The sequence below is a fragment of the Lissotriton helveticus genome, chromosome 2_1 (genome assembly GCF_964261635.1).
Source record: "Lissotriton helveticus chromosome 2_1, aLisHel1.1, whole genome shotgun sequence".
Taxonomy (NCBI): Eukaryota; Metazoa; Chordata; class Amphibia; order Caudata; family Salamandridae; genus Lissotriton; species Lissotriton helveticus.
In genome coordinates this window covers 1,441,644,005-1,441,670,375 of record NC_136059.1, presented here as the reverse complement: position 1 = coordinate 1,441,670,375, position 26,371 = coordinate 1,441,644,005, and the positions used below count along the sequence as shown (strand labels likewise).

General features: G+C 42.6%; 1 protein-coding gene across 2 annotated transcripts in view; it reads left to right on the top strand.

Annotated features, from left to right (window-relative positions):
- The window catches only part of CNOT6L (CCR4-NOT transcription complex subunit 6 like), a 931,406-nt gene that overhangs the window by 137,606 nt on the left and 767,429 nt on the right, over window positions 1-26,371 (top strand). For both annotated transcript variants that reach the window (XM_078676356.1, XM_078676357.1), the window contains one exon: window positions 10,143-10,264. In XM_078676356.1, coding sequence (XP_078532482.1) covers window positions 10,153-10,264 — 112 coding nt within the window. In that variant the 5' untranslated portion in view covers window positions 10,143-10,152. The remainder of the gene's footprint in view (window positions 1-10,142; window positions 10,265-26,371) is intronic.

The following is a 26,371-nucleotide window of genomic DNA, read 5'->3' as shown; positions in this document are numbered from 1 at the left end:
CTACCAGGGGCTGCAGCATATCTTTTGCCACCCCTGGCTGGCCATCCAAACTGACACAACTGGCTGATCACTCAGCTGGGGCAAGGTCGTGTAATCACCCCTTGCTTAGATATAGTATTCCTATATCTAACCTTATATCTAGACACATATACACCTATAAGTCACTCCTGCGGCAGACCTTAACAATCCTAGAGGCAGAGTGCTTGGTTTTATGTGAGATGAGGCTCTAGCATGAGCTGAGCCTGTCTGCAGCTTTCGGAACCTTGTCCTCATAGCTGTTCTAGGATATAGCCATACTATATACTCTTAAGTGCATTATGAACCTCGCGGTTAAATGCTGACTTTGGTTTGGCTTTATCAAAACATGTCGTGTAAGGTGTCATACGCTTTGGAATACTACCCCCTCGCCAGTTCTGGCGACGGGGGTAGCATTCCACCCTTCTAGAGGGAGAAGACATGTTGTTCCTACTAATCCCGGTTAAAGTTAACCAGAGCCTCAGCATCACAAAATGGATGCTGCTGCCACAGACACAAGTCTGACCTCCTGCTGCTGGGAGCCCTTCCAGCGAGGGAGGCTTGGACAATAGGTTTCCTGCCTTGGGAGGTGCTAGCACCACCCCAGACAGGCCATAGTGTATTGGGGCAGGGAGGGCTGAATGAAATGAGACACTGCCTGGCGCACACAAGGTGTCCCATGCATAGTCCGGTTCAAACCGGTGCTGGGGCACTCCAGCCCCAGCTCTGGCGCAAAACTGGACAAAGGGAAAGAGGTGTAACCACCCCCTTCCCTTGTTCCCACCCATAGGAGGGACCTAGCAGGTAATCCAGCCCCTAAATTTGGTATATAGGTAGGAGCTGAGTCCCAAGACTTTAGGTTTATCCTGACTGAAACTTGAAACGAAACTCTGGACCTTCGACGTTCTACCTGAAGATAGAAGACTGAAGAATCTCCCTTGTGGTCAAGGAGTGACCACCCTGTGCAAGCAGGCACCATCAAGCGATCTGTGGTGTGCTTTGTCAACGCTCCTGCCGGAGCCCGAGCACAGAGCCTGACAAGACCTGGACTTCCAGACTTCCTGCAGCCCGATCCACAGCCACAGCAAAGCTGAGACCCGTGGAGGCGACGAGAGACGTGAGAACGGCCATCTTGGAAAGCCAGCGAATTGCTTTCCGTGCAACTTATGAGGCACCCTCGAAGTTGTGCATTGGGGATTGAGAAGCCCCAGCCCCGAGCACCAACTGCACAGAAGATCAGCCCTCCACACTCCACGAGTTCTGCGTGGGGCCCTTCTGCATTTTCCTGCTCGACGCATCTGTCCGGTCACTTGCCCGTTGGCTAGTGCCTCTGTGACGACGATCCTTTGAATCTACACCGCTGGTCGGGTTGCTCCAGACTGGCACCTGCTTCCCTGAAAAGGAGAAGCCCATCAGACCTTGCTGGTCTGATCCAGAAGCCATCTTTGATTCCTGCGTGGGTTGCCTTTGCCAAGGCTTGTTGACTCCAATCCGGAAGCCGACACCGCCGACAGCGAGAGCCTTTGTGGGACAGTCAGTATCCAGCTCCTGGTCGACGTCGACACCTCCTGGTCCACGTGGCTGCAGAGACCAGCTTCACGACATCACCTGATTGCTTCGCGACATCGCCTGGTTCCATCCTGGTCACTGGCTAGTGACCCAGACTCTGTCCCCTCTGCTTTCAGGTACTCTTCATCCTCGATCCGCCCTTGGATCCAACCGGACACTTCCCTCCTGGCCGCCTGCAGCATCTTTCTTCACGGCTCCATAGGATTCAGCGACGAAACCCGACACACTTTGTCACCTATGCACCCGCTTCCTGTGGGTGAGGTAACGCGAGTATTTCGGTACTCCTGTGGGTATTGACTATCCTAGTGTCTAACTTTCAAGTAGCTTTCTCCTAGTCCATTCGGAAGTGCCTAAAAGAACTAGTTTCCATTTCTTTCGTTCCCATTCTAACTCTATGGTAACTCGCGTGTGTGTAAAGACACTGCACACGCATCCCGTGGGCCTCCTACTCCCTATCCTTTGGTAGTACAGCGTAGCCCCAGCGATTCTCCAGGCCCTAGGCCTATCCTTTGTTCGTGACGTGGGTCTTATACCACTATTTTAGTATATGGTTCGAAGTGCCCCTAGGACATTACTGTATTTTGTGCAACTTATTGTATGATAATTAAGTCTCTTGTTATGTGCTTGTGCCTCTGACCTCATAAAGAGTTAAGAGGATTAATTTAGTAATAAATACACATATATTTTATATATATATAACCTGTGTGGTGTCCTTTCATTTGGTATTAAAGGGGTTACATATGGTAAAACAGCTGGCTTCACATGCCCTCTTGAGTTTAGCCTAAGACTGCTTTGTCCATGCTACCACTAGGATAGCTGGTCTGGTAAACAACCTTTACAACGCAACTTTTACATCGCAGAGCCTTTACAACGCAACCATTACAACGCAAACTATTACAACGCATTGCTCTGGGGGGCGCTCTAGGATAGGGAATAGGTTAATTTACTATCCAATAACTTTCCCTAGTGTCCACGGGGACTGGAGTTGGAATAGTAAATTAAACTATTCACTATCCAGCACCCCAAAGCACTATGCGTTGTAATGGACTGCGTTGTAATACTTACGTTGTAAAGGCATGCGATGTAAAAGCATGCGTAGTAATGTCATACATCCAGCTGGTCTATAAGGTTGACTTTACAACCATCACCATAAGGGTTGTTTGGACTGATACAGGGTGCCCGCTAGAATAGTGGACATCACATATCAAGCCAACTTCTCACAGTGATCATTAGATGATGTCTAGCACGCCTTTAAGTCTCTCCAACAAAGTTCTCTCTATTGATCAACAAATAACTAAGTTTGTGGATACTAGCAAAATAATCAAAACTAAGCTGCAGACTTTTGAGGATGTTTCTTCTCAGGTTGTAAAGAAACAAGAGGCTATGGGAGATCAAATCAAAACTCCTGACCGTATATGTGAGAAGCTTGAGAATGAATCTAGCAGATCGTACCTGTGCTTGGTGGGAGTGCCACAAGGGTCAGAGTCAGCAGATGGTAGTGATCGCACAGGGGCGGCTATGATTAAATGTCTTGCTCAGCTTATTTCTATCTTTGTTCTCTGCAACTCTGAGAACAGTGTACACAATCCTGCTGACTTACTGACCATTGCACGAGCACAGAGGGCTCTAAAGGGCCCATATAAAGCTGGAAACAGACCTCGCCCAATAATTGTCTATTTTCAGGATGTTAATATTAAACAGAGAATACTAACTTTTGCCAGGGAGAGGAGGGGATTAACTGTAACAGAGGGCTATTATTTTTCCGTATTTCAGGACTTGGCCTACGAGATGGCATCTAGGATGTGATAGATGAGGGCTCTCATTCCCAGGTTTAAGGCTTTGTCAATTCTAGTCTCTTTTACAAGGGGCTCCTCTCTGAAAATCAATTGGAAAGGATAATTTACTATATTTTCTGAACCAGAGCAAATCCAACAGTTTTTATAAGATGAATTAGCATCAAAATAAAATCCTCTGATTTTGATGCATAATTCAAGAGCGCAACAACGAGGAGAAATTTGAGGGAAGAAGGGGGCTTGCACTTATTCCAGAGACTATTTCCTTGAGAAGGATATGGTACTCTACTATTGCCTGGATGTCAGGAGTGGCTTCCCAAGTGGAAGGGGCTCTTCATCCCCAAGCATTGCTGGGCCTACCTGGAGGCCTTGGGATGGGTGTGGAGGGGGAGGAAGGGGAATGGGGAGTAGAGGGTGGATGAAGAGTGGCTGGGTCAAACCAAAACAAGGGAGTTTATGAATATTTAAAAACTAGAAATAGGGCAGTGTCTGCTAAATTGGCTACAGGTAGCAAGAAAAGTGACAAGGATAATGGCTAATATTTTATCTTTGAACTTCAATGGCCTGAAAAGGAGGAGGAAGAAGGGAAATATTTTTTACCGGAGAACCATCTTACTAAGAAGCAGGCTGAAATTCACAAGATGTCTAAATGCTGTAGAGGGTATATTATACCGAGAATACATAATATAATCAGTGTCACACACTGTTGAGGTCAGAGTGGGGTCTCTATTATCATTTTCAATAAATCTCTTAAGATTTAACACTCCAAAGTATACTGGAAGGGTAGGTGGGTAATGGGGGGAAATAGTCAATCAGGGGAGTAGTACTCGTTGTATTTTGGTTAATTTATATGCATTGATATTCAGAACCCCACGTTTTTCGCTAATTTGAAGCTAGAACTAAGCAATGCCACTTTGTGCAACTGGTGTCTTTTTTTCTTATTTTCAAATGTGTTTTGATTTCAGAATCATACAGCCATCCGCATACATTTAACTTGCACGTGAATACGTAGTGCACAAATTATATTAAAAATAGAGTACACTTTGTACATCCAAGTACCCTCCCAGGATCTGTAGTGTCCCTGGAACAATCTAGAGCTCGGCCACAAATTACGTCGTAAAGTACATTCTACAGTGCTTGAAGCGCTGTACAACCCCAATGAAATAAACCGTTGTCATTAATTTAATCAGGGCTCGAAAAACCCACTTGCTATGTAAAGCCAGATTTAATCAGAACGAGCTAATTTTAGGGCTTCTCACCGTTTCTGGCGAGCTGACAACAGGTGTTCTGCTTGCTCACTAAGTGAACGAGCAATTAAGATGCCTTTAAATTGTTATCTTGTCCTATTTGCCCGACTTTCAGAGACAGAGGTCAAAAGTCCGTTTGTGTTCCCACATTAACTTATTTTTTTGTGACTGAAGTTAGGGGCTTTTGTACAGTGAACTGTGTGACAATCACTTAGAGACCATGTCACGGGGCAAGTACCTTATAGATAGGTCGAGCAGATTATTAAAGTTACTATACCTGCAGGTTCATGATTTTTCGAGCCCTGTCAATAATAAAGTGATACTCAAAACTTGTAATCAAAAAAACTCTGGCAGCGATTGGCGGAGGTAACCTATTGCACAAATTCCTAAATCTTAGAGACAGACTCAAATAGATACCAGAGTTCATCTCTTTCGCCCTGCAGAATGGATCCACAGTTCACTGAATTAACATCTTGACAAGGCTATAACATGAGGCAACTGGTCAGGTCCACAGCCATGCGGTGATCAAAAACATGCACAGGAGTTCTAAATGCTAAACTGTGTGTTAACGAGAAACCATCACGCGCCCCCCTCCTCCCCCCCCGCCCGAACAACTGGCGACTTTCATTATATTTTAAATCCTGCGCTTACCTCTAATAGTTCCACACAGGACGCATAAGCAGAACTTGGGCTAGTATACTAGAGTGAAATTGAAAGCACTCTGCTATATGTTTCGGATTAATGTGAAGGAAGCACCTACCTATTTATGTAAATTGGCCCAGAAATACTTGCCCTCTCGCACTCTTCGGTCCATGTCACAAGCCAAATTTGTTGTCCCCAGGTTTAAACGAGCACGCCTGGGCGGACGCTCATTCCTTATTTGGCCCCAGTCTTGTGAAATTCTCTTCCACTCAAACTGCGTCTGGAACCTAGCTACCTCCAATACCGAAGGGGAGTCAACGCCTGGCTTTTTAATCAGTAGCATCCACAATATTCCTAGTTCAGTTAAACAGATCCAAGGCGCCGGGAAACCCTCAGGGTAGCTGTTGCGCCATACAAATGTAATAAATAAATAAATATACTGGACATGATGCGCACCCTGAGTCTAGCTGATATATGAAAAGTCAAACCCATTACCCGGTAATACAGTTTCTTCTCTAGAACTCGGAGACACTACTCCCGGATAGATTTCTGCTTGATTAGTGGCTATATTAAATCCTTCTGTTCCACAGAAATGGTGCATCCTCTATATTCCGATCACTCCGTAAACCTGGTGTAATGGGAAAGCAACTGTCTTAACACAAACTCATGTGGCTGTTTTTTTACGAAATATATTCTAGACTGCTCTGAATATGTTCAATATTTACGTACACTTAGGCATTGATTTATTTCAATTAAACAAGGCTCAGCTCATCCCTTTGTGGTCTGGGATACTATGAAAGCTTTTATTAGAGGCATGTCTGACAGTTTTATTTCCCAGATTTCACAGGCATATAACAAAGAAGATGGCTCTGTTGGAAGGCAGCCGAACACTTTAATTAAGTTCCATATTGCACAGATCGTGTCCCATTCAGGGGTGGCGCAAGAAACGTATTTAAAAATCATGGGCTTATGTGGCTGTATTACGAGGCTTATTAACTGCTAAGATCAATGAAAAAGCTTTTCAAACCCGAGCCTTGGTCTGTGAAATAGACGAAAAGTCGAGGAAGTTGTTGCATGTTTAAGCAAGCTTGACATGCCGAAATTGCGATCACTCAAATTGGGGACAAGGCTGGCTGGGTTTGCTCTTGAGGCTCCGATATTCCATTGATGTTTTCTGCATATTATGTTTGACTCTATCAGGAGAATTAAGAGAGCAGCCATAAAGTCATTCAGTATTTCCTCAGACCCTTAAACTGGAAACTGGGAATAATACTATGCTTCGTGAGGAGTTCTCCAAAGAAAGAGGTTATAGATATAATTTCCAACGTGTCGGCAGGGAAAGCCCCAGGGCCAGATTATATTCTGTCCGAAATCTACAGGATTATGGTATTTAGAATTACCCTATTCTTCTTGGAGGTGTTTAAGGAAATTCGGACTTCGGGCTGTACCCCTTCCTCCTGGAATGAAGTCACAATAATAATATTTTTGTAAAAAGATAAGGACCCTTCCGAATGTACCTCTTATTGACCTATTTCACTCCTTAATACCTATTCCAACATCTTTACAAAGGTGCTGGCTAATCTGATCAATAAGTTTGTTTCTTGGCTTACATCACCAGAAAAATATGGCTTCATTCATGGCAGGGGACACAACTCCGCTTTCAAACTTCCTCACTACCCTGATTGACAGAGCTGAATCTCTGCAAGAACCTTTGAATATAATACTATTACATGCTCAGAAAACATTTGACAAGGTTTCTTAGAAGTTTCTCTGGGAACTACTAGCACAATTCAATAATAGCCCAAATTGTATTAAATTGATTCGAGCTATATATCGATAACCTAAGGCTCGTATTAATATTTACAGGAGCTTACTCCCTGCATTTCTGTTACTCGAGGTGCTCTGCAGGTCGGCCTGCTCTTTCATGCCCGCCCTCTATGACTTATATATGGAGCTTTATATTAAGCTCTTACGAAGGTAGATCTCCACTAATCCGAATTTAGCATTGGCTTCTCCTTTATATATATATATATGCACATGATATTTTTTTCCACAAAGCAATGACCCAACAATTAGCATAATTTAACAAACTGCTTTAGAATTTGGCAAAATCTCTGGTTCTAAACTTAATGCCCGCAACTTATTATGGTAGGTGGGACCACTGGTTCTGATCCTCTAGTGATAACTAAAGCCAGGTATCTTGGTATCACTATTGCTCCCACAATCTCATATGAGTACAATTATATTTCACAACTACAACAGATCAAGACACAGTTTGTCAAGTGGATGTGTTTGCCCATTTCTCTAATTGGCCAAATAAACTTAGTTAAGATGAATATCCTTCCAAAAATTCTTTCTGTTCTACGCACTACCCTTGTATATCTCACAAATATGTCAAACCATTGAATTCCACACTAACTCAATTTATTTGGAAAGGGGAAAAAGAATTTGGTGCTCTTAAATTCCTAAAATGACCTACATTCAGGGGTAGATCGCAGTTCCGGATTGGCTTCTTTGTTATTGGGTCAATATCGCTAATCGGGTTCGATTACTATACGACTCTCATTCCAATAACTGGCTCATTGCCATTTTCATCATGAAAAATCGCTGCAAAAGTAGGAGTAAATTTAACAGGGAGAGATTTTTCAAGAAGGTCAGATTGAAGCAGAACAAAGCTTTTACCAAGATCTGGAAGAATGTTAGGAGGTTCTTGGGGATTCTTCTTCTTCACGACCATACTCCACTATTGGATAACCCTGCACTACCGTAGTGCTTTATGACTCTGTATTTTGATACCTGGAGTCAGGCCGAAGTTCAGATTCTTGGGGATTTGTTTGATAAATGTGGGTTGAAATTGTTTACTGACTTTAAGGAATAATTTTAATTACTTTCTAATATTTACAAATTAGACCTCTTGGCTTGGTATTACAGCTCCCTTGGTTCAGTCAGAATTCGCACAATTAATCTTTTATAATCGTCAAGCTAACATCTCTGAGAGGTAGAAATGCCTGGTGCAACACTGGTCAAGTGACCTAGGAATATGGACTGATAAATAGTCTATAAGTGTAACTGAGCATGTTACAGACCAAGAACTGGCTAGTAGCCTTGCTCGCTTTTGTAAGGTTATTTCACCAATTAGACTACGAGGCCAGGTCTATCGCTTCTTCTTTATATTAGCCCCTCTAAACAAGTGGTACAATACACCTCATTACTGCGCACACTGTTCGAGCACAGCAGCTGACAATCTTCATACGTTTGTCACTTGTCATAAACTTGAAGAATTCTGGTCTTCTATTTTCTCGCAAATAGACTCTGTACAATATACAGGGGCCTCATTTCCCCTTAAAATGGTTCTGCTAGGTATAGGAGTAACAGACGGGGCTTTCTATGCTTTAACCATTGCCAGGCTGACGATTGCAAGAGTTGGAAATCTGCTTCTTCTCCTAATTATGAGGATTGGTGGAAGGAATTTTTGGCAGCTTATGAATTAGAAATTCAAATGGCCAAAATCTGAGGTTCAATTGATGTATTGGATTTCGATATAATGTATGATTTATGTAATGAGTGTGATGACTTTCAGTGGCCATGATTGATTTATTTTGTGTTTGTATGATGGTTTTAATTTTATGAATTAACTTTCAAGGGGGAAAAAGGAGTTGCTGAAAGCATGAGGCTGCGATCATAACTTTTGAAGCTAGCAAGGATGTTGGTTAGGTCCGAAATAGAACCATTTGAGTGTTAGAGCGTAAGGTCTAATACAAATTCTAATTAAGAATCGTACTAGAGTTCAAACAGACCTAGTTCTTGGTCTAGTATTTTGATACACATAGTTTGCTTAATGAAATCTCCTTATGACAGTACAATTCCGAGGGGGATTCTTTGTGAAACTTCAGGCTACGTATACCGATTGAATACATCCAGCAAGTAGAAAGCCAATAACTAGTGAAGCTAGGAATTTGTCTGTTGGTTGCCACTGAAATCAATCGAAAATAGCTGTTTTGAATTGTGCTTGGAAGAATAGGACAGTGAAGTACTAAAATAGGCAAAGATAACAATATCCACCTTTACATGGGGATTCCAAAATGTTTAGTTATACAGTTACTGCAGAAGTATAAATAAAATGTAGGAAAAATTCACACCTGTTCAAATAACATCGCAGTTACAGCAGATAGGTAAAATATGTGAAGTTTAAATAGACAGAAGTAAGAAGGAAGTCCAGGCGTAAGTTCACAAGACCAACCCGTTAGTATGCTAATTCCAATGGGTTTAGTTAAAAATAAATAAGAGAAGTAAGGCAATAAAGTGTGAAAGGCCCAGATATCTTGCTAATATGTCTTGAAATTAAATCCATCATTAGTGTCTATACTTCAACCTTTTTCCATCAATACATTTCCTGTACCAATACTTTCTACCTAAGTAGTTCGGTCTTGCCTATTTTTTTAAGAAGTCGGTAATGTTTATGCCATAAATTAAGAAAAATATTGTGTGGCTCTGCTAGACTGGAAATGGTCTTAACATGAAAGTAATTTTTTTATGTTGGGGATAAACTCCATAAATGCATATGCCACACTCCAGCTGAATAATGCATATATAAACTTACAGCCTTTGTAGAATGTAAAAGGCCTTGAGGCATTTGTTTTGTTACACAATATCAATAGAACATTTTAAGATGTTGTACTGTTTAGTAATATTAGTATTTTGTTATTTATAAACCATTTCTATTTATGTCACTTTCCTTCTTAATATTATGTGCATTTGAAATTTTAAATTCTCTTAAAGTGTTTATATACTTCTCGGGACATACAAAATAGATGCAGTGCTTTCCTAAGCAGCTCTTGTTTCATTTTGGTAATAATTTGCATATTTTCCCATCCAGACTAACAGGGATGCCAAAAGAAAAATATGATCCTCCAGATCCTCGCAGAATTTACACAATTATGTCAGCAGAGGAGGTGGCAGATGGCAAGAAATCGCACTGGGCAGAGTTAGAAATCTCTGGTGAGTACAGTTTAAAATATGTATTTTATCAGGAACAATTGTGTGGAAAATGGTTCTCCAGCATTGAAAAATCAGGGCTGAATGTAGCAATATTTCTTATCTGCAGTAATAGGAGAAATATTCTGTTTCTCCTGGTGAAAACTTAGTTGGAATTGGAACTGCAAGTGTGTTCCTTTTTTTGTTGTGAAACCTCTACTTTCGAGGGGTGGTTTGGGATGTTGAAGGGATGGGTTGCAGGGTGGAAGGGGTAGGTGTGGGTTTGGGAGGGGTGGGTGTTGTAGGGCTCAGGGCAAGGCCAAACAGAAGACTTTCACTGGAAAAATGGGTAAGATGGTCAGGAGGGTGTTGGGAGGTAGAGGGATGGGAAGTGTCTGTTGTGCAAGTGTCCGTTGATGGTGTAGGTGTCTGAGTGTCTGGTGTATGTCGTGATGTGCATGTGTATTGCTTTGTTGGTGTGTGTTGTATGGGTGAGTGTGAGCATTTCTGTTTTTAGGGTGTGTACTGTGGTGGTGCTGGGTGTGGTCATGGTCAATGTGGCAGTGATGGTGGGTGTGGTGTCTGAGGCTGTGATGGTGATAGTGGTGAATGTGTCTGGTGGTGGGTGCAGTGTCTGGTTGTGCTGGGGGTTGAAGTGGTGCCAGGGTGTTTTTGTTTTGTGTTGATAGGGTGGGAGATAGGGCTAAAGGTTAAGATCGTTGGGAGACTGCAGTCAGTGAGGAGGTTAGACCTTGTAAAGACCTCCCTAGGCCAGATATAGCACTGTGAATTCCTTCCAAGTAGGCTACCATTTGTTACAATTGGATTGGCTGCCAAGCCCCTGGATGGCATTCAGTAGTGCAATCTTGTCTACAGAAATATTCCTGAGGAGGTCAGTCGCCTCCTCACTCAACGCAGCTGGGGGAAGGGACAGGGGGTAAGGTGCTTGTAGCGAAGGAGATGGCAGGCTATTTAGCAGGCCTGGGTAGGCTAACTTAGGGGAAAGGGCAAGAGGGAGGGTGGAGATGGTATTCTAGGTGGTGGACAAGGATGCAGGTGTAACTGTAGTAGTAGGGCCCGCTACCACCATAGAGTGCTTGCTGGATGAGGCCTCTGATAAAGATGTTTAGTCACTGGTGGTCTCTGTTGCATTCATGACTGTGTACCTTGGTGTCGGTACAGGAATCACTGTGGCCAGCTGCTTCCCCACGTACATTGGCAACTTCGGCTGCTCCGTATGATGCTGAAATGACATATACAATAGTGTTTTTGGATCTGTGTAAATCGAAAAGATCATTAACTTTGACCACATAACAGTTACCAAGATTTCAGATTTTACCTGTTTCAAGCCTCTCAAACTTTGGTCCTACATTAACATAAGCAAATGCATGTAGGCAACATTTTCAAAATACACTTTGTCACAGTTATGGCATTCCCCATGAGCACCCCTACATCACATATGATGTTGTCTCTTATCCATTATTATGTGTCTTCAGTAACTGTTCCACACCTCAGAATGATATGCCTTTGTTGTTTAGAATAAGGAACTGATGTCACCAAAAAGTATATACCCCAACAATACCTTTATACTATGTTCAGCAGGCCCTAAAATCTGCATACTTATTAACAATAAGTAAAATATGAATTAATGTCTTCGTAGATATACTGCAATGTTTTACAAACATTAGCAAAAACCGAAAACAGATTACCTTTGTTGGGACGTTTCTTGATGGTAACACTCACTTCAAGTGACTAAATTTTATGTCAAGTAAAAAAAATAATACATTTATTTTATTTATTTATTTTGCGTGTTTATAAAGCGCTTGAATAAACTCCCAGGGGAGTATCTCCGCGCTATATGACTGCAGAACCTGCAGGGGATCGAGTTACATGGCTGCAATCCAGTTCTTAAATTGTATGGTTAGACCTGGAACAAGAACGTCTTCAGCTTTTTCCTGAAGGCCAAATGATTTTCAAGCTGCCTAAGCTGGAGAGGGAGACCATTCCATATCTTCGGTCCCCTCACAGACAGAGCCTTACCCCCTTGCCTTGCCCGCTTGATCCTAGGAATCGTGAGAAGCAATTGATCACTGGACCGTAGAGCACGGGAAGGGACATACGGCACAAACTTGTCTGCCAGATAAGAGGGACCCAAACCATGAAGTCCTTTGTGTACCGTACAGCAGATCTTAAAAACGACTCTCTGACGGATGGAAAGCCAATGAAGCCTGGCAAGAAGAGGTTTTGATGATGTTCTGGGAGGGGCATTTAGAACCAGCCTAGCTGCAGTGTTCTGCACGACCTGTAACCTGTCCAGATCCTCCTCATTAGCTGACAACAAGAGGCCATTACAATAGTCGAGACGACTGATAACCAACGCCTTGACCAGGGTCTTTCTGATGGTGTCTGGAAGCAGTGGAAAAACTCTGCGCAGCAATCCTATGGTTCGAAAGCAAGATCCAACAAGGTTGGTAACATGCTGCTTCAGGCTGAGTTCTTGTTCCAGACGGACCCCTAGGTTCTTGACTATCTGCTTAGGCTCAGGGACTGGGCCTAGATCTAAAGGCCACCAGTCAGGAGCCCAGTAGATCTTAGCCTCACCGAAAAGCATAACCTCTGTCTTTGAAACATTGCACTGCAACATATTCAAAGACATCCATTGGGAAACTGCTCTCATCCCCTCAGAGAAAGAGTGTAATAACTCTGGAGTTAGATGGTCAAAGGGAAAGAGCAGCTGGGTATCGTCAGCATATGACACTGGGCAAAAACCAAAGGCTCTCAGGATATTAGCCAGGGGGGCCACATAGATGTTGAATAATGTAGGGCTCAAACAAGAGCCCTGTGGCACCCCCTTAGTAATCATGGTCTCCTCGGACCGGAAATCTCCCATGGTGACACATTGGGTTCGATCCGAAAGAAAGCTCTTTAGCCAAGCCAGTGCCATGCCCCCTAGTCCACTCCCAGTCAGACGCTCGACCAAAATCTCATGTGAGATGGTATCAAAAGCTGCCGATAAATCCAGCAGCACCAGGACAGCTGATGTTCCTTTGTCCTGGAGCATGCGTAGATCATCGGTAATCGACAGCAATGCTGTTTCTGTGCTGTATTTTGGTCTAAAGCCCGACTGAGATGGATCTAGTGCACCAGTGTGTTCCAGGTGATTAGACAAGTGCTTGTTGACGTGCTTTTCTATGAATGGTAGAAGGGAAATGGGTCTCAAATTGGTCATGTCAGCCCACGCAGTGGCGGTGTTCTTGCGGATGGGTCGCACTTGGGCTCTCTTCCACTCTAGAGGGACACGGCCTGTGTCCAAAGAGAGGTTGGCCAAACTTTGGATTTCTGGTGCTAATATGCTCCTCACTGAAACCATCACTCTCGGTGGAAGCTGGTCCATAGGACTCCCACTCTTTATAGTTGTAATAAGTCCCTCCACTTCAGTCAAGGTGATGTTAGGAAAATTTGTCAAAGTGGAGGCGAGGATCTTTTTACTCGCTGGGACCACAGTGGGAAAAGTAACATGTCCAATGGAAGCAATGGAGGCATGGATCTTTTCATAGATGGTTTCAATCTTGTTCGTGAAGAAACAAGAAATATCATTACAAAGTTGTTGAGATGAAGTGTCAACACTCTCACATGCTGCCGGCTTCAGGAAGGAGTTCAGTATTTGGTAGAGCATCCTCGGCGCATTTCCTACCGCCTCTAATTGCGAGGTAATATGTTGCTTACGAGCTGTTCGAATAGCTTTGTGATATAATTTTAGCGCCCTCTGATACTCCAATTTATCTGACTCCGAATGGGATGTACGCCAGGTTTTTTCTAGTTTTCTAGTTCTACGTTTCATGGACCTCAGGTCCTCTGAGAACCATACCTCCTGATTTTTCGTCGGGCGGGTTTTAAAGGTTTTCATTGGAGCTATATGCTCAATGGCAATGGTTACTGCCTTTTCATATTTCTCTAGTGCCACATCAATATCGCTAGTTGTGGCATGATCTTGAATAGAGAAGGCATCCCTCAAAGATTCATTAGTTATCTTGTGCCATTGTCTCCGTTTCATAGGGATCTGAGTAGATCTTTTAGGAGTAGGTCCTATCTCAGGGGTGAAGAATTCTATCGTAAAATGGTCCGTCCATAGATTTACAATAGGGGCAGAGCACTCAATTCCAGGAAACCTGGACAGGATGAGGTCCAAAGTATGTCCGGCCCTATGGGTGGGTCCTTTATTGCGGAGCAAGAATCCCAATGAAAAAAGATCATTTAAGAAGTCCTGGGTCTCTTTTTCCTCCTTTAGCTCTGCGTGTATATTAAAATCACCCAATAATAAAAAGTCTTTTTCGCCATTAACATGGGGGGCCAATAATTCCAATAACGTGTTGGAAAAATTGTTCATAGGTCCAGGAGGCCGATAGACCAAAGCACCGTTCATAAAACATTTCGGCGAGGTACTGATTTTAAAAACCAACATCTCCATCTTTGCTGAGCAATATTGCTCAAGAATGGAGACCATGATACTATCTTTATGCACGATGGCTAGGCCACCTCCCTTTTTTATGGGTCTATCCTGACAGATAATTTTGTATCCCACCGGTATTCCCAAGGTAATAGTAGGTGCAGTGTGGGGTTTTAACCAAGTTTCGGTAAAGAAACATAGGTCAGGTTCTGCCTCTGAGATAAGATCCCAGATCTGCATGTAATGTTTAGGCAGTGATCTAACGTTACATAGCAGACATTTATTACGGGAGCCGGTGTTAATAGGGGCCGGGGAAGCGGGCACAGCTAATAGCTCCATCCGGGGCGGAGCATCCATACTCTGGAAACGGCAATTTTTACAAGAAAAGGGTCCTTCCAAAGATAGACCCTGGTAGCACACAGGGTCTCCATGAAAGGATGTTTGCATATGGCGTAGTGAGGCAGCAGAGTATGTAATCTTATGCATACAATTAACACTTACAGGTACAGAGATGACCATCCTGAGCCTAAGCCCCTAGCCCCGTCCTGTCACGGACTGGCACAGACTGGCTTCTCTTAGGCGCCTCTTCGGTGCGTTAAAGGCGCTCCCGCTGCGCGTCACCGCTGCGCTACAAACCAGAGTCTTTGTAGGTTAGGAGGGTTGGGAGACTAGACCGACACCCTGACAAAATGGCCGCCCGTCGTGGAACGACCAGGAAGTGCCAGCGCTATTCCTCCCTCCACATCAATCAGCAATGAAAGCTGCGGTGGACCGGGGAGTCAGTGCGCCTCAAGGGTAAGTGCAAAGTGCAAAGCTAACCGTTTGAAACCAGCGTGCTTAAAAGTGCAAATGCATACAGAAAAATAAAAACAGCGTTTTTTTTTTTTAAAGCGAATACTGAGCAAACCGGTTCTAAACCAGTAATACAATTCAACAGTTTCCAAATTTATATATTTAAGAGCAGAGCTGCACACAACATGCTCCCACCACAATGTTAGCAATCCTGAATTCTGTACTGAGGTAGCTTATAAATGTATCACATAAGATCTACATACCTATGCTGTTAAAGACAATGTAAAAGGAATATTTGTGGGGATTGACAAATTACTTTTACAACATAAGTAAATACATAGCCCATTGAACATTTCTAGCACACTTCAGTACAGAGCAAAAGCATCTTCACATTTAACTCCTAAATATCTCTAGTTATTTGAACTTTGTTGTCTCTTTGTGAAATGGTTTCACTAAATATGCTGGCTTTCACTTAACTGAAAATGTTGTAGAACATCACACTAATCATTCATATATGATATTTACTTCAAGGATTGAAATGCGAATCGCAATATGCAACATATTATACCTTTATACACTTCAACATTTGCATAATGATTTAATAATGAGTTTGTCCCGAATCTCATTTCTCCTGATGGGATACTCCTACATATATGTAATGGATCATTCCATCTTCCAAAATACCTTCAATGTTCTCATTTTACTCCATCATTGACAGTTCATCTGGACATGACAAAGGAATAGCTTTGGGTATTTGTTACTTCACCACCATTGTGTACACATTCCTGTCTGCATTTCCTCAAAAATGGTATGTATATCAATATTTGGCCGAAAGCAGACTGCCTTACAGACATTTGTGAAGCAGTAAAACATCATTCAAATCTGTCACTGTTTAACATGTATGAAAGAGAATTTCTGATGCTGAATACAATTTGGATGTCTTGATACCAATATGTAGCCATCAATTCTGCAGCCACTAATCATTTTGGATTACATGCTCACTCTGGTTTGCGTAGAATCCCAACTTAACAATGTAACGGTTGGCACATCCACTATATCATAAGTGCCTAGTTTGCGTGTCACCTGTAATAGGCCTAACATTACCCCATCCACATCAGTGAAGGAGCATAACACCTGACATAATAAAGTTTTGCCTGTTTGGTACAACTGTCCCTCATGATATCAAACAGCATTATGTATATGTGGAGTCTAGGCAGCCATGTGTCTACTCAGAACAGTCCATTGGTTGTGATCAGAATCAGGAGGGATAATTATCCAAAAACCAGAGACCAAGCAAATCATCACCATACACCGTGTCCAAATCTTACAACTTGAAAAACTCTTCTTGAGCGTTGGACATGGGTCACCCTGACTGATGATGGCAAACATCCTGGCTGGTGCAAAACAATGGCTCATGTAACATGTGTAAATCTTATGAGAACTTACCCCCTTGTTGCTGCTGTTGGGCCTTCAAGTGCCAATCAAGCTGCGGATGGGCCACCTAAAAAACGTGAGCCATTAGGGTGTGGTGCGCGCCCCTTACACACTGAGAGGACTTCTTTAGCTGGATTTCAGCAATCTTATGGGTCCAGTATTTTGGGTCCTCCCACCTCTTGTGACAATGGATACTGTGCCGATTGTAGACTCCCAAGGTCCGCACCTTCCTGGCAATGGCCTTCTATATGTTTTGCTTCTGATGGGCTTTGACCTGTATGGATACATGAAAGGAAAGAACAAACAATAATATTTTGACTTTTTGTCTGGATTGTGGTCACAAAAATTGTCTACAGCTATCAGTAGCATAACTCCTAAGTTAGCGTACAATATGTGTATTGTCACGTGCTGACCTAAACAAATAGCCTCATACACACTTTAATAGTGACCAATTTCCCATTCTCATCCCATGTCATGATCTAAATACACATATTCAGGCCTGTGACATCATCTAGATCAGTGCAAAAAGTTGTGAGCTACTAAGGGCTAAACATTGATAATTATAGCACAGTGAATAGTGGTCACTGTGAATAAGGGGCCTGAAGTTTAGACACGAAATCCTTTGAAATGTGAGCCAACAGAAAAGAAATGTTAGCTCAAGAAGTTGGAGAACTCTCTTTTTAACCCCTTCCATGCTCCTGACGAGCTCAGCTTGTCATGAGCCACGGTGGCCGTGTGCTCATGACTAGCTGAGCTCGTCATAACGGTCAGAACGCTTGCATGCGGGGCTAATTCCCCTGCTGTGCTGAACGTTCTGACCAAACGGGTGTGGCCGTGACGAGCTCAGCCCGTCAGCTCGTCATGAGCACCGGGGTGCTGTGCGCACCCCCCAGCACAGCGGGGGAATTAGCCCCGCAGGCAAGGGGTTAAGTGTTGTCCATTTAAAAGTATTCAGAGAAATACTTTAAGAACACCTCAAATTTTGACCTGCAAAGGATATATTTACTTGACAGCTGTACCTCAGTTCTTCAGATGTATGACCCTGTGAGTCTGCCTCAGCCTGACCCATAATTCTGAATGAGCACTGCTCAACGACAGGCCTTACACTCTGTAGCCTTATCATCTTACATGAACACCACCTTTCCTCAACTTTTACAATACAAGGGTCAATTTGTACCCATCCAATAAGTGACCTCATAGCTGTGTGCTACTCTGAAAGGGTCTGGGAGCTACTGGTAGCACCAGAACTACAGTTTGGAGAGGCCTGATCTAGACTGAATGATTTATGGAACTATACACATAGCTTTTTTAAAATATTTTTTTTGTTATAATACATAATAGTTGTATTACACATATAAAATCGGCAGCCTTAACAAACACAGTCCTAAAAATAAGCAAGATGGTTAGGCAGTAGTTAGCTAATTAATAACATAAAGTACATATTTCATCATTATCAATCTCAAATCAATAACAATTCCTTAAAGTGCGAATGCAAAATAATTTGAGGTTAAACCAAGATGCAAATGTTCATTTTTCCATATATGCCAACACTGGCCCCATATCTCCATGCCCAATTTCCTCTTTTGGGAGCCTTTCAGGGCATATAAACTATGCTCTAGATAAAAATGCTAAAAAATCTGGCCCTCCAAAAGTCGGAAGCCACATTGAAGCAATGCATAATCTGGCTACGGCTGTAGCTAAGAAAATCAAATATCGGAACTTATATACCAACTGATCACACCTGTCACTCTCAGCCACCCCCAGCAGCAGATGGGAAGCAGACAGTCTTACTGTACCCCACATGATTTCTGCTAAAAATGTCTCTAGGTGCTCCAAAAAGTTACTTAGGTGCCTACATGTAAAAAGAAATGTGCACAATGTCTGCATCCTCAGTCCCCAACGAAAACACTTTCCATCGTTTGCCCCTCCCCTTTTTAACAACCTAGCTGGGGTGTCTTAGAGGTTAAACACAGTCTTCTAATGTTGTGAACGAAGATTAGCAGACATCAATAACCTCCCAGCCAAATCGATGGAGTGTTCCACCCGAGTACCTTGGCACCCTAACCTATTGTCGCACTTGATGTTGTGCATATCCAGATTACCGCCCATAGTGTTTAATAGTAAGTTGTATAAGATGCAGATGCGTGCATTCTTCCGCACCGCCTCAACTAAAGGATTTAATTCAATCCGCCATCGGCTTTTGCATAGATAATCACGAATTTGTAGATATTTAAAGAATTGAGATCTAGGGAGGCAGTATTTCTCAGCTAGCATCTCAAAATACATCATGGTTCCATTAGCATGGAGATCTCCAATATATTGGATACCTTTGGTCTGCCATCTGTCAATGGTCCTATCCCAAAATATAGATGGCAATAGCGCTGTAACTGCAAACGGAGTATAATGGGAGACCCTTTCAAGTTGGTAGTGTTTTCACACAACTTTCCACACATTATAGGCGGCATTTAAAACCTTAAACCTGTTTTATTTTTATAATAACTTGGCTCCAGCCTCCTTAACAATCGATTTTATGCATCGCTGCTCAATAGCATCTGATATATAGAGGGAGACTCGGCGGTGCTAAGAGGCTCTTCCCCAGTTAATAATATGTTCATATTTTGCAGTATGCACACATAATAATGGAAGGTAAAATCCGGTACTGCCTAACCACCTTTCTCGCGGGAGAGAACCATAACCTCATAGCACTGCGAGACATCCCGTGTGCCCATAAAAACCTAGCACAAATTGATTGAAGTGCTGACAATTAGACACGGGAAATTTTTAATGGAACAGATCTAAAGTAATATAAAATCTTGGGTAATAGTAACATTTTACGAATGTTGTACGCCCCACCAATGAGAGATGCAGACATTCACAATGATCAAATTGTTTCCGTACAGAGTTTAAAATATCGCCCCAACTGATCTCCACAAGTGTCTTTAGGCAAGTCCTTAATTTGATTCCCAGGTATGATGCCTCACTCAAAATGTGATGGTCATTATAGCCCACTTGATTTAAACACCGAATTTGTGTACTAGACACATTATGTTTGTATCCTGAGGCTGCTCCAAACTCAAGCATCAGCTGTTCTATCTTGGGCATAGCCATTATAGGATTTGAAGTAACAACCGCAACATCGTCCGTATACGTGAAAACCCAATAGGGCTCTTGCCTCCAAATGACTGATTCTATCCCTGCGTTTTGCCCTAGCATCATTAAAAAAGGGTTGATATATAGTGAGAACAATAAGGGGGAGCATGTTTATCCCTGCCTTGTGCCCTGTATAATATATACAAGATCTGATTCAAGGCCGATTATGCACATTTTGGCTTTCGGGCGCCAATCTAAAACCTGGATAGTTGTAATAAAACCTGGTCTAAAACCTGATCGTCGCAGTACTGCCCATAAAAATTCCCTTGCAACCCAATCAAACGCTTTTCAGCGTCTAATAAAATCAAGCTGAATTTGCTCCCCGTGGTCTTAGCTATGTCTAGGAGGGTTACCACCCTATTAATGATTGATTGTGCTCCTCTTAGGTATAAACCCATGCTGTCGACTCAACACCATCGGGGTTAGCACATCCGCCAATCGGGTCGCTAAAATGCTGCATAGATTTAGCCATCCGAATTTAATAACGATATAGGGCGATAGGAGGCAGGCTGTTCAGGTGGCTTTTCTTTCTTTTTAAAAACAATTATGCTTGCCTCATCCCAAGTCAAAGGCGCTGCACCTATTTGTGGTTGCTGAACAGTGACAAACATATCAGCCTTAAGCTCTCCAAAGAAGGTTTTATATACCTCCAGCGGGAGTTCGTCGGGCCCTGCCGCTTTGCATGTGTCTAAACTATTAATTGCCTCTTCCAGCTCTTCGGTAGTTATGGGAGCCTCTAGCATTTCTGCATCTTGAGGGTTCAAATTTCTACAGTTAAGGCTCTGCAGCAGTGTTTCACCAGCCTGCATATCAAGGTTCTCTCCAGTGTAAAGTGCGTCATAAAAGTAATGAAAAACATTTAAAATCCCAACATCTGTATCTACAGAGTTGCTCAAAGAATCAACCACAGATCCAATTCTTTGGGGAGCCTCACAGCGTCCGGCTGCCTCCCCATACTGGTAGCTTTGTTTCTTACTAATAGCATATTTCCTAGCTACTTCTTTGCTCCAATGTAGATTTATTTGGCCTTGCAGCGAGCTACATCTGTTTGCAAAAATGCAATATCCCCCGTTGCTTGAATCACCTGCATGAGATTTTCTTCAGCTATTGTAAGGTCACTGTATAGTTCCTGAAGTGCCAATTTCATCTGCTTCTGCTTATTTAACCCAACGCTAAGGGTATCCCCTCTAAAACCAGCTTAAAGAGCATCTCAGACAAAGCCAGTCCCTTTGGAATTACGGTTTATGGCCAAAAATTGTCTAATCCACTCATTCATGTGTGCTACATACCCTTCATTCAGTAGTCATTTCCTATCAAATGTAAACCATCTAGGCCTAGTTCCTGCCGTAAATTCAATACAAGAGGTCCATGATCTGATGTGATCCATGGGTACACCTGAATATCAGCATCAGAAAGTATTAGACTTGATTAAAAAAAAATAGTCCAGTCTCACTAACTTCTGATGCAGATGTGAATAAAATGTAAATCCAGGATCAAACCCCCGTAAAGCCGCCCACTCATCAACTAAACCGTGATCCGCTAATAGATGCTGGAGTGCTTTAAATACTTTAGGTTTTCTGCCATTGTATCGTTTAATGTCTTCCTGCAAGCCCTTTGGTGCATGGTGTATATTTAAGTCACCACACAAGATTAACGGAGTTGGCCGTAATGCTAGTTACGCATTCAACCCTCCTATTACTGGTGCCTCATCAAAATTCGAACCTTATACAGAGCAGACTGTGCACTTTGTACTGCCTATTATACATTCGACGATAGCCCACCTCCCATCGTTATCCGCCAGCACTCTTCCTGTCCCTTGTATGTAGCTCTTTGCCAATATCGCTACGCGACCTGTAGTAGTGGATTGCTGTGTACATGTTAATATAGTTAATCCTAGTTCAGCCAGTAGTTTTCTTTTGCCCCATGGATTGTGGGTTTCTTGAATACATACTAAGTCTAGTTGGGGCACCTACAAGTCAGTCGCTACCCGTTGCCTCTTACTATAATTATTCAGCCCACATACAGAGAGCAGATCCGAATTCCTGTCCCCCATCCATCTTCCACTTTTCGGTGTACTCTAGGACTGTGAACCTAAAACCACTGAATTTCATCCTTTTTTTCACTGCGCTATCATGGATTGTTTTAGCTAGTGGCCCGCCCACCCCCCTGTGCCCCCCACCATACGTCCATCCCCTAACCCCACACCTTCACCACACAAGGCTTCAGCCGAAACCCTGACCCACCCCCTCCCTTCCCCAAACAAGAGGCTTGGAGACTCAAGGTCTCTGAGATGGGACAAGCTTCTGCCCCCCCCCGGATCCCTCTGCCCCACATTATACTGTGCATTATTAACAGCTTTCCCTTCCTCACACCTCTCATTTGAAAAATAGAAAACAAACCGCATTAAAGAGAGAAGGGAACAGAAATCAACTTAGATTCAACAACAGACCCAACTAGCCCCCATACAATAAATCTGTGTGTGTAGCCTGACGGTAACCGTGCTTCTTTTTTTTTTTTTTAATTCGTTTTTTTTATTCCTCATATACCAGTAATGGGTATTCTGGATAGGGTATCTCCACCTCTCCACGTTACGGTGTGCCAACCTCAAGATCCAAATCCAGGGAATTCGATCCAGAGTAGGAGAGGAAAAGAGAATCCCCCTCCAGACACAACTGTTTGCTGGGTCCACTCCATGCCCGTTAATCTGATCTGCCCTCGGTTAGGTTTGGGTTGGAGACGGAGCACCCACAGTACCCAGGTGAAATCATAGGAATATATCTCAACGGTTCCGCCAAGCAACTAGGGCCGCCCAGGTCTTAGCAAGGCTAGATATATCACATGCGATGTCGGACTCACTGATATATATAATATATCTAAGGCAGTCAGCAAAGATGGGAGCATTCTCTGATTTCCAGGACTTGCATATTTCCCGTCTAGCTAAGATCATAACATAAAATATGAATTTAGTCCTCATCTCCTTCAGCTGGTACCCTATCTCTAGGCCAAAAAGAATAGTCATGGGAGTAATAACAAAATGTATATCCAATACCTCCGTTATAAATTCTTCAATCTTAGACCAAAAAAGAGATAGTCTCGGACACCCGACAAACATGTGCAGATCATCCGCAGAGGGAGACTTACAACGTGGGCAACAATATTCAAGGTTTGTAAACTTAACCAATTTCTTGGGGGATATGTATACTCTATATAAGGTGAACAGATGATTTCGTTTTAAAGGGGCTGGTTTCACCACTGTATACAATAATTTAAAAGAATCCCCCCAAAGAGCTAGTATATTGTTAGATTGCCCAACTGCTGCTTCCCCCCATAGTTTATTGAGTTCTAATTCTGTGACTTCATCTTTCTCGTTTAGTGCCTCATACCAAAAGGAAATCTCTTTGTCCAGCTCCCTTTTTTCTTAACAAGTTCAAATTTAGAGTTACTTATAGGGCCCCAGGATATGGTGCTACACCAGCTAGAGAGCTGATAAAATTTGAACCTAGTGAGAGTTCCGTTTGTCAGCCGAGAAAGTGGATCCCACCCTAATAGTTCTGAACCATCAAGAATATCCTGCCACTGCATAATACCAACTGTTTTAAGGGGAAGTGATAATTGGTCTCTGAGACATTCGGGTGTTCCCGGGGAATCCCATATTGGAGCCAGAGTTGAATAATAAGGGATACCTAATTTTTTTCTTACAGCCACCCAGTTTCTCAGAGCTGTGCCCAAGACCTTTAGTCTGACCTTCTTGTAGAATTTTGGGTCTCCAAACTTAAATAAAAAAGATTCATGACCTAGAGGGATGTTATGTAATAGGGCCTGAAAGAGCATACCCAAGCAGGATGTATCAGCTTTATCGGCCATTGACCTAAAGTTTTTAAAATGAAAGGCATGGCAGTAATGGAGAATGTTTGGCATGGCGAGTCCACCTGTCTTCATTTTCCTTCTCAATTTTTTCAAGGAAATCCTGGGTGATTTAGAATTCCAAATGAAGGATCCTACTCGTCCCTGCAATTTAGCGATATCCTTGGGACTGAATGACAACGGGATCGAATTAAAAAGGAAAGTAATTTTTGGTAGAATGATCATTTTCACCAGGTTCACCCTCCCAAAGATGTTCAGTGGTAGAGCCGACCAACGATTTAAGAGTACATTAATATCCTTGTATACTCTATCCAGGTTAACTTTGGATGTCTCCGAGATGTTCTGAACCAGGTGTATGCCTAGATATCTCATCCGCGACTTTGTTCCAGGGTATTGATCCTCCTGATTCAATTGCATGACCTCGGTTTTTTCTTTGTTGATTTTATATCCTGAGACCTCTCCGAAGACCTGTGCATGATGGAATAGTTGAGGGATAGATATTACAGGATTAGATGTAAACATTAAAAGGTCATCCGCATATAAAGCAAATTTTAATTCTAGTTCATTTATGCGGAAAGGTTCGATTAGAGCATCCGATCTTAACTGGATAACTAAGGGCTCTAGATATAAATTAAACAATAAAGGGGAGAGGGGTCATCCCTGTCTGGTGCCGCGTGTAATTTGGACCCAATCTGTAAGTAAGTTATTTACAAGAAACTTGGCTCTAGGGTGAAGATATAATGCTTTTACGGATGTTATAAAATTGGTTGGTATACCAGACTTTGACAATGCTTCCCATAGGTACAACCAGTCAACTTGGTCGAAAGCCTTGGCAGCATCGATGGCCACAATAGTTAAGGGGGATTTTTCATCTGTAGCAAAGTCGATTGCCGCAATAGCCTGGAAAGTCAATTCATTCAATTGTCTGCCAGGCATGAAGCCCCTCTGGTCTTCATGGACCAAGGACTTAATTACTTTGGCCAATCTCGCTGCCAACACGCCCGCAAAGATTTTATAGTCTGTGTTTAGCAGCGAGATTGGCCTGTACGACTCAACCATTGTAGGGTCTTTATTTGGCTTTAAAACCAAGGTGACCGTGGCCTAAGACCAGGTCGGGGGAGTAGACATTCCTGCTAGATGTATTTTATTAAATAAGTCCGTAAGAATGGGAACTAAGATATCAGACCCTATTTGATATATTTCAGCCGGAAGCCCATCTGGGCTGGCTGCCTTTCCCCTAGCCATTCTCTTAAGTTGATCAAAGACCTCCCCCTCTTTGATCAGAGAACTCAAAGATAGGCTATCTGTCTCAGTTAGATGTGGAAGGTTTAACCCCTCCAACCAGTGAACGGCATCTCCAGTCGATGTTTTATCGATATTGCCCATATATAAGTTCTGCATATATGTTGTAACTTCTTGCAAAATCTCACCATTATCAAAAGATATGTCCCCAGAGCTTGGTATTCTTAATCTACTTATCTGATTCCTGGTACGATCAGATCTAGCCTTCCAAGCCAGGATTCGGCCGCATTTCTCTCCATAGGAGAAGTTTTGGAGTCTGCTCGTATCCCATCTCTCCTTCATAATTTTATCTAGATTAGCCTGATACTTAGTTTTTAAACTCTCGAGTTCCTTCTGTATGGATATCAGGTTAATGTGCTGTTCTAGGGAGGCTTTCTGTAGTTCTTGTTCTTTTTGTTTTATTTTATGTAAGGAATCTTCCTCTAACTTATTCCTGGTTTTATTTCTCCTTATCATTTTAGCTGTAAGTACCCCCCTTAGAAATGACTTGAAAGCTTCCCATACTGTTTGATCTGATGCGGTCGCTTTATTAAATTCAAAGTACTCAGCCATAATTATCAATAGGTCATTCTTTCGGTCTTCCTGTAATAATAAGGATCTATCCAGGGTCCATCGCCTAACTTGAGTATTTTGTTGAAATGTAGCTGTTAATTCTACCAAGGAATGATCAGATAATATTGCCGGCATATAAGAGGTAGACAAAATCTTAGGAAGCAGTCTTTGATCAATGAGGAAGAAGTCTATACGTGAATGATGTCTGTGTCTATAGCTATAGAATGAGTAGTCCCTGTTGTTCTGATTCTTGACCCTCCAGACATCTAGTAAATTAAAATCCCTCATAATATTTCTAAGCTCTCTTCTGGATCTAGGTAGAGGAGGCGAAGCAACCTTAGAGGTCCGGTCTAATCTTGGATCAAGAACAAGATTAAAATCGCCACCTAGAATGATGGGAGCATTTAATTCAAGCAGACTGGTTTTTAAGCTAGTCAAGGCCTCTGGAGAATCCTGATTTGGTCCATAGTATACTACACATGTCAATTTTGTGTTTTTTATGGCTAATGATGCAGTCAGCCATCTACCTGTATGATCAGTTTCGTACTTCTCGACTCTTATCCCACTATTAATTCTCGTAATTATCGCCA